Raw genomic sequence first — 15,516 nt, 5'->3', positions numbered from 1 at the left:
GTCTGGCAGGTCACTTGATTGGATTGCCTGGGTAGCCTGGCCATTCTTTTGTAGTGATAGATACTTAGTTCCTGGCCAGGTCACAGGCTCACACCCTATTCAAATTACAGATAGGTAGCCGTGTTGGTCTGCCATAGTCAAAATAAAAAAATTCCTTCCAGTAGCACCTTAAAGACCAACTAAGTTAGTTCTTGGTATGAGCTTTCATGTGCATGCACACTTCTTCAGATACACTGAAACAGAAGTTGCCAGATCCTTCTATATAGTGAGAAGGTGGGGAGTGGCAACTTCTGTTTCAGTGTATCTGAAGAAGTGTGCATGCACACGAAAGCTCATACCAAGAACTAACTTAGTTGGTCTTTAAGACCCTATTCAAACACAGACATACCCTTAAGATAGGATTTGTGAAGGAAAAGACAATGGGGAGGCTTTTCCAGTTTGACCTTGCAGAGAAAACATTTGCTCAGTTTAGGAATCAAAATGGTTCTAGGTTGGCCTTCCTGTGCTGATCTATGTACGTGCTTGGTTGGTACACTTATGAAAATTACCATATATCTAAGACCATAAAATTCCTATCACAGCTGTGTTCTTTTCAATGCCAGCCAAAAACATTCATGGGCCAGCCTGCCCAGACGCTTAGAAAAATGATTTTTAACTTTTAAAGTATTGCATTTCCCCCTCGATTTCCTTGTTTTATCTTTTTGTAAACAACAGCTTTTTTAAAACAACAACAACAACAACCAAGAGGTGTATAAATGTAATGTAATGAAATAAAGCAATAATAATAACAAAACAGCCAAATGGGACATAGGAACACAAGAATCTGCTTAAAGGGCATCGGAACACTTGTCCATCTAGATCAGTGCTGCCCACACTGGCTGGCAGCAGCTCTCCAGGATTTTAGGCCGTGTGCAAAGCACGTGCTCTCACCCTTGAGCTATGGACTTTCCCTTAAAAATAAAGCAAGTTTCTGGCCCTCATTGTTCTGAATGAAGGGCTGCAGACCACCAAATTGCTGATTTGTGCGTGTTCCCCTGCTCCCTTCTGCTTTCCAGGAGACGGGGCCACGCAGGGCGTTTTGGAGATCTCGACGGAGGGGGAGGACGAGGGGGGCGAGGCCTTTGACTTTGAGGACAGCGAGGACGAGGACGGCCGGCTGGTGGTCAGCAATGCCAGGACCGAGCTGGGCACCAGGGGGGCTGTGCAGGGCCCACCTCAGAGGCGCAGATCCAGCATCAGCGACGACCTTGAACCCCTGGATGACTGGGAGGCCGAAGAGGCTTTGCTGGAGGACCGGGTCCCTATGACTCATTCTGACTCGAACCTCGGTAAGCGCGTCTACACCAGGCTTCTGAACCAGTTTCAACCCTCTACTGGTTACCGGCAGCTTGTGGGTTTTGGGGTGGGGGTCAGACTGGATGATGCCCATAGACCCTTCCAATTCTCAGGGTCCAGTACCCAGTAATGGTTAAAACCGAAGGGCTCATCTAGATTCAGCATTAAAGAGCGGGTTTCCGTTCGATAATGTCCTGTTCTCAGATTTTCAGTCTCGCTTTAAAAAAAAATGTATCTTGCTCAGGGGTCAGCAAACTTTTTCAGCAGGGGGCCGGTTCACAAAATATAGCCGTACTATATTTTGAAAAAAAGAAGAAAAAATGAATGAATTCCTATGCCTCACAAATAACCCAGAGATGCATTTCAAATAAAAGCACACATTCTAGTCATGTAAAAACACCAGGCAGGCCCCACAAATAACCCAGAGATGCATTTTAAATAAAAGGACACATTCTAGTCATGTAAAAACATGCAGATTCCCAGACTGTCCACTGGCCGGATTTAGAAGGTGATTGGGTAGGATCCGGCCCCCGGACCTTAGTTTGCCTACCTACGATCTTGCTCAATTAAAACCAGGGAGTTCAGAATTGACGCTTCGCTTGCCCTGCCCTTTCCTTCATTTTCAACCTCACAATGCCCCTGTGAGTTAGGTCAGGGCTGAGGTGGAACAAAGGTCATCCCATTAAGCTCCATGGCCGGACGGGGATTCGAACCCAGGTCTCTCTGGCCTTCCTCCAACCCTCTCTGAGCATAGCTGTCAACCTTCCCTTTTTTTGCGTGAAACTCCCTTATTCCAGCACCATTTCCCGCTGCTTCCCGCTGCTATCCCGGATTGTTAGATATCCCATAGCCTGTCCCCGGGACAGGTGAGGCTGCTGATCCCTTATTTTCAAATCTGAAAGTTGACAGCTATGTCTCTGAGCCATAGTAACCAATCTGATACGTTGTGATTCCTGTATTTCAGGTGGTTGTGCTAGGTGAGCATCTATGATTCTGTGACACAAGAACTGATGGCTTTCTTGGGTACCAACTGACCATCTTTTGTCTATTTCTTTCCCGGCAGATCACCTGGGCTCACAGACGCATTCGGAGTAAGTGGCTCTAAAAAAAAATTCGTGCATGCATACTGTAGATATATAATATTTTTAAAAAGCAAGAACGGAAAACGAGCATTTGTGAGATGGGGGGAAGAAAATCTCAGCTGCCTCACCCTTCCTCCTTTTGGCATCAGTGTTTCTCAGGGCAACCTTTCCTTTCCAGAGGTTATGCCTGGAATGTATCTTTATTAATTTAAAATGGGACGCGGGTGGCGCTGTGGGTTAAACCACAGAGCCTAAGACTTGCTGATCAGAAGGTCAGCGGTTCGAATCCCCACGACAGGGTGAGCTCTCATTGCTCGGTCCCTGCTCCTGCCAACCTAGCAGTTCGAAAGCACGTCAAAGTGCAAGTAGATAAATAGGTACCACTCTGGTGGGAAGGTAAACAGTGTTTCTGTGCGCTGCTCTGGTTCGCCAGAAGTGGCTTAGTTATGCTGGCCACATACCCGGAAGCTGTACGCCAGCTCCCTTGGCCAATAAAGCGAGATGAGCGCTGCAACCCCAGAGTCGGTCACGACTGGACCTAATGGTCAGGGGTCCTTTTACCTTTTATTTGTTATGTGCAAATGGCTTTAGATACCTATTAGGTCCATAAATTACCATTTGTCATATATTCAACACAAAAAACAGTGACAATTTGTTGTTGACAAAGGACAGCTAAACGGCCTTGGTCCAGTATGGCTGAAGGAGTGTCTCCACCCCCATCGTTCTGCCCGGACACTGAGGTCCAGCGCCGAGGGCCTTCTGGCGGTTCCCTCACTGCGAGAAGCCAAATTACAGGGAACCAGGCAGAGGGCCTTCTCGGTAGTGGCACCTGCCCTGTGGAATGCCAGATGTCAAATAGAAGAACAACCACCAGGCTTTTAGAAGACATCTGAAGGCAGCCCTGTTTAGGGAAGCTGTTAATGTTTAACAGACCACTGCATTTTAATACTTTGTTGGAAGCCGCCCAGAGTGGCTGGGGAAACCCAGCCAGATGGGCGGGGTATGTATGTATGTATGTATGTATGTATGTATGTATGTATAAATAAATAATAAAAAGGGCCCCATTACCTTCAGTAGCTTAAGGCCTCATCAAACCTAAATCCGGCCCTGCCACTGGTCCTCCCTGACCACTGGTCATGCTGTCTTGGGCTGGTCAAGGAACACCTGTAGGGTCACAGGCTCCCCATCCCTGAACTAGACCTTCACTTGCCTTCACTGCCCTGGGCTACTTCCATCACAATTCAGCCTTCTTTTAACACAGCAGTGGAGAACCTGTCACTTTTCAGATGCTTCTGGAAGGCAACTTGGCAATGAACATCGGCTATTCTGGCTGGGGATGATGATGAGAGTTGTTGTCCAGCCGTAGCAGCTTGCCCATTCCTGAACTAGACCCTCACTTGCCTTCGCTGCCCGTGGCTGCCTCCATCACAACTCTGCTTTATTCTAAAGCAGGGAGGAGAAACCTGTGGCTCTGCAGATCAGGGCTTTCCCGACTCGGGTCAACTGTTTTTGGACTACAACTCCCATCATCCTTAACTAGCAGGACCAGTGGCCAGGGATGATGGGAATTGTAGTCCAAAAACCAGCTGGAGACCCAGATTTGGGAAACCCTGCCTTCGATTAAAGAAGAAGCTATCAAAGATATTGAATGGAGTTCAGTTAGGAGTCGGCGGTCAGGGATGATGGGAATTGTAGTCTAAAACCAGCTGGAGACCCAAGGCACTGCTCCAGATGGAATCTAGCTTCCTTTTACCATCCCTGACCTGGCGCCGATGGGAGTTGTAGTCCAGCTCCATCTGTGAGGCCTCACCCTGGCTCACCTGAGGCTTGGGCTATCACCCTGGCTAGCCCAGAGACATCTTCTGGGGGGTATCAATTTCAGGAGAGATGCTGGGAGATTGTGGTAGCTGCTTCCTCCTATAGTTCTTGGGTTGTTTCCTGGATCTGGCAGCTGAAGGGTTAAACGGCAGGTAGCTCGCTCTTCCCTACTGACTCCTTAGCCCCTCCCTCTCCAGGTGATAAGAGAGGGAGCTTTTGGGTTGCAGCCAGCAGTGCCTGCAGGCCTTGAGTGTCAAGGGAAGTTCTTGTTTACATGGCCTGGTCTGGCAGCTTAGATTATGGGTGTTTCAACAGCCTTTTCCTCTCAAGGTAAGGGGGTGGGGGCAGGAGAAGTCCAAGTTTCCTCTGTGCAAGGCAGGCTTCAGCCTTGGAGGAGGAAAAATGTGTTTTTAATCCTAATCCTAATCCCTACCAGGTGGAACCAGGTGGAAAACAGCAGCTCAGTATGGGAGACCTAAATTATAATGATAATAATACTAAATTTTTATTTGTACCCTGCCCTTCCCGGTTCAGAAAACCGGGTTCAGGGCGGTTAAAAACAAATTTAAAACACTTAATTGATGCAACAAAAACAGCATAAAATACAGTATAAAACGTGAATTACAATAAATTCAGAATTCAAAAATCAGTTTAGGGGGAACCGAGGAACGAGAGTTCCTCTGAGCACGTACAAAGTCCAGGCGGTTTGAATCAGTACCACTGGGACTGAAAAGGTCTCCAATTTGTCAGCCAGGAATTCACTTCTGGGTGTCAAGCGCCGTTCAGATTTGTTGGTTCGTTGGTTTGCAAAGCCTTACTGGGTGTAAGCAACAAGGTTTAGCAACTTTAAGAAGGCAGGTTTTTCGTGTTTGATATTGACGCAAGGATCCTGGGGAACATATTCAAATGTGGGTGTCTCTGTGTGAAAATTGCTTCGCAGATAAAACACTCGTTCCACCGCCCCCCCCCCCCAGACAATTCTTGGCTTGGCTGTTATTGTTATGGCTAGAGTCTAACAAGGGGTGTTTGTGTTGGGGCTGCACCTCAGGCCTGGAGGGGCTAACGTGGACCCCTGAACCTCTGGATGTGGCCCCCAGAAGCCTCCCATGGCCACGCCTCTCCCTAGCCCTGCCTTGTCCCCTTTTTGAGGGATTTTGGCTGGCTGGAAGTGGTTTTCCAAGAGGAAGGTTGCAGAGAGCAACCAGTTCCACATATGAAGAGAGGTTGCAGCATTTGGGTCCTTTAGAGAAAAGAGGACTAAGAAGAGACCTGGTAGAAGCGTATACAATGAAGGAAAGTTTCCCTCCATCTCTCGTGACACTAGAATCGGTGGGCGTGCAACGCAGCTGAATGTTTGAAGATTCAGGTCCAATACAGGAAAATCCTCCTTCACATTTGTTGTTGTTTAGTCTTTTAGTCGTGTCCGACTCTTCGTGATCCCATGGGCCAGAGCACGCCAGGCACTCCTGTCTTCCACTGCCTCCCGCAGTTTGGACAAACTCATGCTGGTAGCTTCAAGAACACTATCCAACCATCTCGTCCTCTGTTGTCCCCTTCTCCTTGTGCCCTCCATCTTTCCCAACATCAGGGTCTTTTCCAGGGAGTCTTGTCTTCTCATGAGGTGGCCAAAGTATTGGAGCCTCAGCTTCACGATCTGTCCTTCCAGTGAGCACTCAGGGCTGAGTTCCTTCAGAATGGATCGGTTTGATCTTCTTGCAGTCCATGGGACTCTCAAGAGTCTCCTCCAGCATCAGAATTCAAAAGCATCAATTCTTCGGCGATCAGCCTTCTTTATGGTCCAGCTCTCACTTCCATACATCACTACTGGGAAACCTCCTTCACATAGCCCAGAGCTAACCTGTGGAACTCGCTGCCACAAGGGGCAGCGGTGGTCGCCAACTTGGATGGCTTTAAAAGAGGATGGGACAAATTCATGGAGGAGAAGAGGGCTATGGATTGCTCCTGGTCGCAATGGCCCTATTCTGCCTCTACAGTCAGAGGCAGTGATGGAAATTGCAAGAGGAGAGAGGGATGTTGTGCTTGGATGCTGTTTCCGAGTTTCTGTTTTGTGACATCTGGTCAGCCGCGGTGAGAACACGATGCAGATTAGATGGGCCATTGGCTTGATGTGGCAGAGCTCTTATGTTTTTAACTCTGCAAAGGTAAAATCCACGGCAGTATATAAGCAGACCAGCTAAACATTTCTCCTGAAATAGCAATTTCCCTCTATGTGGGTCCGCACGACATTTCAGAGTACAGCTCAAGAAAGCCACCATGCTGCTTTCTGCCTGCAGATTCTTAAGGAGGGGAAAAAACCGCAAAACATATTTCCAAAAACCTGGTTGCTTAATCAGTCTGTTATTCAGCTTATTTCCATAAGCCCACTTAATTTAATTGCTGTTTTCTTCCCGGTGATTACCTGCCATTTGGTTCTGAGAGCCAGCTTTGCTGTTGACAGCCTAAATATTTACATTGTTTCCTTATGTTGATGGTCCAAAACAAAGGTTGTGCGGGATTAAGTAGATTCAATATGGATAAAAGAAAGTCCTCCTCCGCCCAGGGCGTAGTTAAACTATGGAACTCCCTGCCACGAGAGGCGATGCTGACTGGTGGCCGCCAACTTGGATGGTGCGTTTTCATGAAAGACCCTCAGCACATGCCCAGAGGTGCCCTGTATCCCTGTTTGTCTCTTATTCCCATTTGTGGATCAGTCAGGGATTGATTCCTCCAAATTCACTTTTTCCTTAGAGCAAGCCTGGGGGCCTCCCTCCGCGTTGTGGCTGATGAACGTTTTACATGTACAGTGGCTAGGGGTGATCATCTTGTCCCAAGAGTGTCCCCAAGCTTTCGTTCCTGAAGTTTTGGCTTTGTGGCCAGAGGAACAGGGATGCAGGGTATTGCGAAACGTAGATCCGGGAGGTGACATATGAACTTTGGAATCTGGGGGCCTTTAGAAAAAAAGAGAGAGCAGTTTTGGGAAACCAGGAAGACGGGGATTTCCAAAATGTCATGGAAAGGCAGGTTTTAATAGATATCCCAGACCAGATGGCGGTGGTCAAGGTGGAAGTCCAATAGTGGCCTCTAGTGGCGGCTGGGGGGAAAGTATTTATTTTTGAATGGTTGTTACAATTGCACTATTATTGATTTATGAATGGGGAAGGGCAGAATTATATGAACCTAGAGAAGGTGCCTTTTGCAGAATATTGGATCGCCTTAAACAGTCACGGCCTATCCTACAATTGTAATACACATTCAGTTTTTTAGTTTTGTTGGCTCCTGGCTGCCATTAGATTCTTTGACAGTTTAAAGTGGGGTGAGAACACTTTATTTTATTTTAATTTACTGCTTTGATATCCCAGCTTCTTTGCTCCAGAGAGCTGAAGGTGGCATATATACTTCTCTTCCTTCCCATTTCATCCCCACAACAACCCTGTGAGGTAGTTTAGGCTGAGAGTTACTAGCCTAAAATCGCCTGGTAAACTTCATTTGGCTGAGTTGGGGGAGTTGAACCCCAGAGCCTATTCCAGCGCTCTAACCACTGCACCACATTGCAGAAGGGACCTTCATGCCACTCCTATTCTGCTACAGTTGGAGTTCCTCTCAAACTTAAGTGACTTGCCTTTCTATCCAAAACCAACACAATTACGTAATTAATTTCAGGGTGCTTCGGTAGGAAAGCTGTTATCGTGGCTTCCTCCAACGACTCCTGGGAACAGAAATTTGTTCAGGGGGCTGGGCATCGCTAAGGGAGACCCCTGCTCATGGAGCTACAATTCCCAGAGTTCCACGGGAAGAGGGATTGGTTGTAAGAGAACTCTGGGCATGTGCAGAATGCCTTATTTTTCTTAACTCAGGACTCAAGCATGTGTTGCAGAATATGCCAGTCTGGTGGGAGCACAGTTTTCTTATTATTTTCCTTTAGAACAGAAGAGTCCTGCTGGATCAGGGCAATGGCCTACCAAGGACTAATCTATAAAAGGTAAAGGTAAAGAACCCCTGGATGGTTAAGTCCAGTTAAAGGCAACTATGGGGTTGTGGTGCTCATCTCGCTTTCAGGCCGAGGGAGGCGGCGTTTGTCCACAGACAACTTTCCGGATCATGTGGCCGGCATGACTAAACCGCTTCTGGTGTGACGGGAGCCTGAGCGCACGGAAATGCCATTTACCATCCCGCCGCAGTGGTACCTATTTATCTACTTGCACTGGTGTGCTTTCAAACTGCTAGGTTAGCAGGAGCTGGGACAGAGCAACGGGCGCTCACCCCGTCATGGGATTTGAACCGCTGACCTTCTGATCGTCAAGCCGAAGAGGCTCAGTGGTTTACTGGTCAGTTAAAACGTTAAAAATGTGTTAGAAAAATGGGACACCAGAATGCGATATAGAGCAGCGATCCCTTGCCAATGTAAATTTGCATTGAGAGCTGTATTATGGTTGTGTTTTTTAGTGTTTTTGCAAATCAGTGTAGATCCAGCATTCTGTCCTCACAGTGGCCAACCAGATGCTTATTATGGGAAGCGCACAAGCATTCCCACTTTGCACTCCTTTTGAATTGAATTCTGCTTCTCAATTGTAGCTTTCATTCCCCCCCTTTTAAGAAGCAAGTTTCTAGACCTCATGATTTGAGGGATTAAAGCTTCTCCACCAACTGCCTTTGATATATGTAATACACACACACACACACACACACACACACACACACACAGTCTGCTGGCCCCAGCAAAGGAAGAATGGACACAAAAACGTATAGAGTATGCGGAAATGGCGAAGCTTACCGGAAGAATAAGAAACCAAGATAACAAACTTTTTATAAAAGAATGGAAATTCTTTTGATTTGAATGTTTACAGATAAATTGCAAGCAGACATGGACAGGATTATTGTAACAACCTGCAGTTTCGTAAGAGTATATATTTAAAGTAGATGAATAAATGAACAAATTAATTTGGATATGCAGAAGATATTAAAATTAATTAAAGGAACCGGGTGGGGAGGAAGTCAAGTTTTGGAAATGTCAAAATGAGGGTAAAATCAGTGAAATGTATAAATTTGGAAAGTATGTTAAAACACACACACACACGCGCAGACACACACACACACACACACACACACACAGCAGCTCGCCTAGTTGAGCACCCAGTTCTCACAGTGCCCCAGAGATGCCCCTCTGGGAAACCGGGAAGCAGGATTCGAACACAGGAGCAGCTGTCCCCTCCTGCGGTTTCCAGCAGCTGGTACCCAGAAGCATCACTGCCTCCAGCTTTGCTTTCCTCCTCTGTCAAGTAGAGGCTTTTAGCAATCCATTTCCAAAGCCCAGCCATTAAGTGTGTGTGTGTTTGTGTGCAGGCAGGCAGAGAGCCAGCAAGAGGCAGGGCCTGGCATCTTCAGAAGGATGCTGAGCTTGGTGGGGGGTGGAGCAAAGCAGCCGAGGAGGGCGAGGCGGAAATATTGATCGCTGCCTTGCCTGGGCACTGTCAGCATAAAGGCAAGAGGGAGAGAAATTGCGCCTTCCACTGCAGCGAAAGGAGTTGAGGATAAAATGGCGCAGCAGCCTTTGGAAGCCGGAGCTGCAGACTCGGGGCCCACAAGCTGCCTTTAAGGGTAGGTCAACTGAGCTGATCTGAGGATAATTTCTCCCACTGCATAGTCTGTCCCATTGTGCTGCCATTTGGGTAGTGGGTGGGGCAGGTGTTGAGACCCGAAGCCGCACACCTCTTCCCTCCCCGCTGTGTTTTCCTCTTGTGCTGCTGCTCTTAGATAGCAAGCCTGTGGGGAGGGAGCCTCTGGTTTTGAGTAGCTGCAGGGGAGCTGTGCTGGGAGCCCTTTTGGCACGAGTGCGAGGTGTAGATGCTCGAAAGCTGGGGGGGGGGTGAGGGGAGGAGGAGCCTCAGGTTCGGGGGCCAAATGTATCCGCTCTCCTCAGTCAACCTTCCGGGAGTGCTTTTTGCCTGGCTGCAAAAGTTTCCTTGAACTCTGTTTGCGTGTAATAGCTAGCCTAATGTGCAGTGGTGAAATTTGCATCTGTTGCTTCCATCCACTTTTGCAAATGGACACATGACCCCGGAAGAGAATTGCATGCTCAGCTTTTGCTGTAATCTGTTCCGAGAAAGTATCAGTCATCCTCTGTGGGAGGGACTTCATAACTTAGGGGCTGCCACCGAGAAGGCCCTGTTCTGAACCAACCTCTAAGAGCAGCAGAGGAACCAAGAAGACCCTATTTGCCAATCTTTAAACCCCCTCCCCAATCCACCAAGGGGGAAGAATGCAGCCTTTTGGCTATTTGGGGCATGAGTCATTTAGGGTTTTAAACTTTAACATTTAAAACATTTTGATAAAACAAAATTTCACTAAAGTCAAATTAGGACTCCATGTGGTTGTCAGTTGTGACTTAAAAACACCAGGAGTGCACAGCTGGATCAGGCCGGTCGCCCCTCAGGTCCAGCATCTTGTTCTCACAGTTGCCCAACCAGATGCTCCAAAATCCACAAGCAGGATTCGAACACAAGACCATCCTCCCTTCCTGCAGTTTCCTGCAACTGGTATTCAGACACACTGAGGCCTCCAGCTGTGGAGGCATGGCCTGGCCGTCATGGCTGGTAGCTGCCAGGAACCTAATTCTCCTCCACAAATTTGTCTGCTTCTCTTTTAAAGCCTTCCACGTTGGTGGCAATTTCTGCCTCCTGTGGCAGGGAGTTCCACAGTTTAACTGCGCTGCATGAAGACAGACTTTCTTTTGTGTCTCCTGAGTCTTCCAACATTCAGCTCCCGTGCGTTCCAGTGAGAAGGAAGCAAACTTGTTTACGCGCTTTCTCCATGTCATGTATAATTCTAGAAATGTCTACCATATCACCTTTTACTAGCCTTTTCTCTAAGCTAAAAAATTCCCAAATTTACCTGTTTTATTTATTAGATTCATCATAAGATCTTGGGGTGATTCAACAAGGTAAAAATGCTGCTTTTTGGGCAGAACACTTAGGAGTGGTGTGTGTGTGTGTGTGTGTGTGTGTGTGTGTGTGTGTGGAGCAGCTTTTCTCTGGGTTGTAAAGCAAAACACCCTTTTAAAAATCACTCCTGTGAATTCAAGAACCTTGCAAGTGCCGCAAACCGGTTTGGCAACATCTGTAAAAGAGCACTGACTTTCTGCGTTTGCCGAGAAACCACACTGCGAAGATCTGGAGGTGGATGTCTGTTAAGTTGTGGGTGAACATATCAGACGACACAGCGATTCTTCGAACAGCTCTTGTTTATTCACAGGCCAGAACAGAACTGAACTGAACTGAAGGGTTCAGCCAGCCTGCTTATATAGAGCTCCACTAGAAATGCAACAGTAACCATTTTCTGTACCGTAATTATCCAATCACTGAACGTCACTTTCAATCCCTTATTTGCATATGTGGACCTGAGAGAAAACTATCTACAGTATCCCCCTGCTGGCCCAGGGTGAGAACTTCAGTCATAACCATGTCCTTGACCGCCTGCCCGCGGCTATCCTCCTCCTGAGCCTAAGTTTGAACAGGATCCCTGTTTGTGTGCCTGTTTTTTTAAAAGCGAAGAGCAGGTGCGCTGAGCCGCCGGGAGTTTACAGGTCTTTTGGGCTGCTGGGTGTGGAGGAAATGGCTTGAGGGATCGGCCCGTCTCAAGGTTGTCCCTTTTTGCCTTCAGGTTCCTGGGTGCCGTCAGCAATGGGGAGATTGCCGGGAGCGCGCAAACTGGGGTGCGGTCTCACAGCTGGAAACGGAGGAACTCCCGGCGAGGTAATGGCCTTGGGGGGCACGGCATTCCGGCCTGGAATCCTCTTTTTCTTTTTAAAATTTGTTTATTTTTATTAAGTACAAATGAGAAAACATACATATTTACAACAAAAGAGAATACAAAGGAAAAAAGAAAATATATATAACCAAGGGAAAAAAATTAGAGAATACTTTGCCTCTTTTCATATTTACAGTTATTTATACCTCTATAAAATGCTATTCACAATAAAGAAGTGAAATGAAAGATAAGATATCAGAAAAAGGAAAAAAGAACAAAGAAAAAATAAAGAAGTAAAAGAAAAGGATCATAGGTGAAAATTTGTAAAAGTAGATAAGTATTCACTATACATAGCCGTTTCCCATCTATATTTATATTCAATTATATAATTTCATCTTGTCCTTATCTACCTTAAAATGTGTTGTTGTTTTTTAAAAAGACTTGCACCGTTTGCCTCATGCGTTTTTAATAACCTGTTCATCAGATCCTCTGTTCTTCATATTTTCCCTTTGGATTTCCTTAATGTCTCACTTTGTATTTTTTATATTACGCACAAGATTATTCTAAACACAACCAGATTTTTATAGTCGAGCCCTGGTTTTGTAAATAATCATTTAAGAACTCCCATTGCTTCATAACCATGGTTTTGGATTTTCTCCTTATTATATCCGTCAGTTTTGCTAGTTCCAGGTACTCGAAAAGTTCCCCCAACCATTCTCTTTTTGTTGGGATGCTGTCTTCTTTCCAGTAGCTAGTAATCAAAATTCTTGCCACTGTTGTGGTGTATAGAAATAAGTTAGTTTTATCTTTTGGGATATCTTTATCTAAAATTCCTAATAGATATGCCTCTGCCTTTTTTGTGTGTGATGTCCTTATCAATTTTTTTATTTCGTCGTGGGCCTGGATTCCTTATGTTGATCCCTGCATTGCAGGGAGTGGAAACACCTGGGATCTCTCCCAACCTTACAATTCTTTGATTTGGTCATTCATTCATGTTAAAGTGTTGGTGCTGACCTTTAAAGCCCTAAACGGCCTCAGCCCAGTATCCCTGAAGGAGCGTCTCCACCCCCATCGTTCAGCCCGGACACTGAGGTCCAGCTCTGAGGGCCTTCTGGCGGTTCCCTCATTTTGAGAAGTGAGGTTACAGGGAACCAGGCAGAGGGCCTTCTCGGTGGTGGCACCCTCCCTGTGGAACGCCCTCCCTTCAGATGTCAAGGAAATAAGCAACCATCTTACTTTTAGAAGACATCTGAAGGCAGCCCATCACCATCCTCATTTTTTTATTTGTATACCGTCTTTCTATCTTACAATACTCAAGGTGGTTTACGAGCTGAAGATCTAGCAATCTAATGCGATACAAAAATGTGATAATAAAACAGAACTTTAAAACAAGCAACCTACATCAAAAAGTAACACTCAGCAATTGTTACAGTATAAAATAATAATATCAACATATAAAAGTTAAACAGAAATCCACTCAACAGTTACAATAAGTAATTTCTAAACTATAATCAATAAAACAACGGCAAGCCACAGTACGTAAAATAATACAATACAAATTGAGAAGCAGAGACTAGAGGGTGGGAAGAGGCCTTGCCTGATGGAGTCTCTCCCCTCACAGTTCTTCCTCATAAGGAACAGCTTCCTTATGAGGAGTCCCAGGGCCAGAGGGTGGGGCAAGGCAGGTGGAAAGAGGCCTTGCCTGATGGAGTCTTCTAATGTTTAATGCTGTACAGTGGTACCTCGGGTTACAGACGCTTCAGGTTACAGACTCCGCTAACCCAGAAATATTACCTCGGGTTAATAACTTTGCTTCAGGATGAGAACAGAAATCGCGTAGCGGCGGCGCGGCAGCAGCAGCTGGAGGCCCCATTAGCTAAAGTGGTGCTTCAAGTTAAGAACAGTTTCAGGTTAAGAACAGACCTCCAGAACGAATTAAGTTCTTAACCCGAGGTTCCACTGTATTGTGTTTTTAATATTCTGTTGTGAGCTGCCCAGAGTGGCTGGGGAAACCCAGCCAGATTAGTGGGGTGTAAATAATAATAATAATAATAATAATAATAATAATAATAATAATAATAATAATAATAAATTTATTAATTATTATTAAGCAAAGGTTGGTTGGGTGGCTGTCTGTCAGGCATCCTTTAGCTGTGATTCCTGTTTTGCAGGGGGTTGGACTAGATGACTCTCTGGGTTTCTTTCAATGCTACAATTCTATGATCTGTGGGTTGGGCGAGTACTCTGGACTCTTTACTGTACAAACATGCATGTTTTGTTCCAGCAACTCACAGGTTGTACCCAGCTTAATGAATGAACCCAGAACATTGGATGCTGTGTCATGTATGGAGCCTAGATCATTGACCCATCTAGTTTAATATTGCCTGCACTGACTGGCAGCTCTCCAGGATTTCTGCCTTGCCAGGGGATGCTGCCAGTGTGGGTTGAGCTTTGGACCTTCTGCCTGCCAAGCAGGTGTTCTGCCAATGATGTGGGCCCTCGGCTCAATATTCTAGTCCTCGTGGTTCTGTATAGAAGGAAACATAAGAAGCTGCCTTTCACTGAGTCAGACTATTGGCCCACCTGGCTTAGTATTGTCTGCACTGACTGGTAGCAGCTCTCCAGGATTTCAGGCAGGGGTCTCTCCCAGCCCTGCCTGAAGATGCTGTCGGGGATTGAACCTGGGACCTCCTGCAGGTGAGGCAGGTGCTCTACCTACTGAGCCACAGTCCTCCCCTGGTTATGCCACGCCATTTGCCTTCAGTGGGTCTACTCTGTCAAACAGTGAGCATGCACCCCAAGCTCCTAGTCCTCATTGTAGCTTTGCTGTCCCTTCCTTACTGATCGAGCAACGTGATCCTGTGCACAGGCACTGTTCCAAAAACGCTGTTCAGTGCTGCCGGTTCAACCAGAGTTTCCGGGCGGTAGAAATTTCCCCGTTTATTTTGTTTTTATTTTTTCTGGCTTCGAATCTAGCCACCGCCTCTTCCCACCTTGTGTTGCTGTCGTTCCAGGTGGTCAGGCTAACCCCCCAGCCCCAGAAGATGTGATCTATGATGACGTTCCTTATGAAAATGTGGACCTGATCCAGCGTGGTACGGCACCTCCCGCAATGCCTCCTTTACCTATCTAGGTTTTGTGTCTTGTTACCTTGAGCACGGTCGTTTTCCCTCCTCCCCATTCATTTTAAATCACAACCACCGGCACTGTTTTCCTGAAAGCATCTTCATCGACACTGAACTCCAAGCCATGGTTTATCAAACGACGATTCACCAAACCGGGGTTTGTTTGAGATGTAGGGTGGCTTTTTTCAAATTACTGTTTTCCTTGTGCAGAAAAAAGTACACAATGAACTTAGTGTGGGCGAAGGAAGATAGTACAACTCTATAGAAAGTGCTCTGTAGATTCTCCATTTTAATTTCACTTCCGGTTAAGCTACAGGAAAGCAACTGCATGGGTTGGGCTAGATGATTTTGGGGGATCCCTCCCAAATCTACAGTTCTACGATTCTGATTTCCAGCACTGAAGGTCTCTAGCC

At 46.4% G+C, this 15,516-nt stretch overlaps 1 protein-coding gene across 23 annotated transcripts in view; it reads left to right on the top strand.

Moving 5' to 3' along the window:
• ARHGEF10L (Rho guanine nucleotide exchange factor 10 like) overlaps window positions 1–15,516 on the top strand; it is a 145,459-nt gene that overhangs the window by 32,115 nt on the left and 97,828 nt on the right. For 15 of the 23 annotated variants that reach the window (XM_083512648.1, XM_083512642.1, XM_083512649.1 and 12 more), the window contains 4 exons: window positions 1,056–1,328; window positions 2,399–2,426; window positions 11,892–11,983; window positions 14,993–15,073. In XM_083512648.1, coding sequence (XP_083368774.1) covers window positions 1,056–1,328; window positions 2,399–2,426; window positions 11,892–11,983; window positions 14,993–15,073 — 474 coding nt within the window. The remainder of the gene's footprint in view (window positions 1–1,055; window positions 1,329–2,398; window positions 2,427–11,891; window positions 11,984–14,992; window positions 15,074–15,516) is intronic. The other 8 variants (XM_083512646.1, XM_083512645.1, XM_083512654.1 and 5 more) reach the window with 1 other exon arrangement.

This window comes from Podarcis liolepis (assembly GCF_965112155.1).
Source record: "Podarcis liolepis genome assembly, chromosome: 7".
NCBI lineage: Eukaryota > Metazoa > Chordata > Lepidosauria > Squamata > Lacertidae > Podarcis > Podarcis liolepis.
This window is presented reverse-complemented; position numbering and strand designations above follow the sequence as displayed.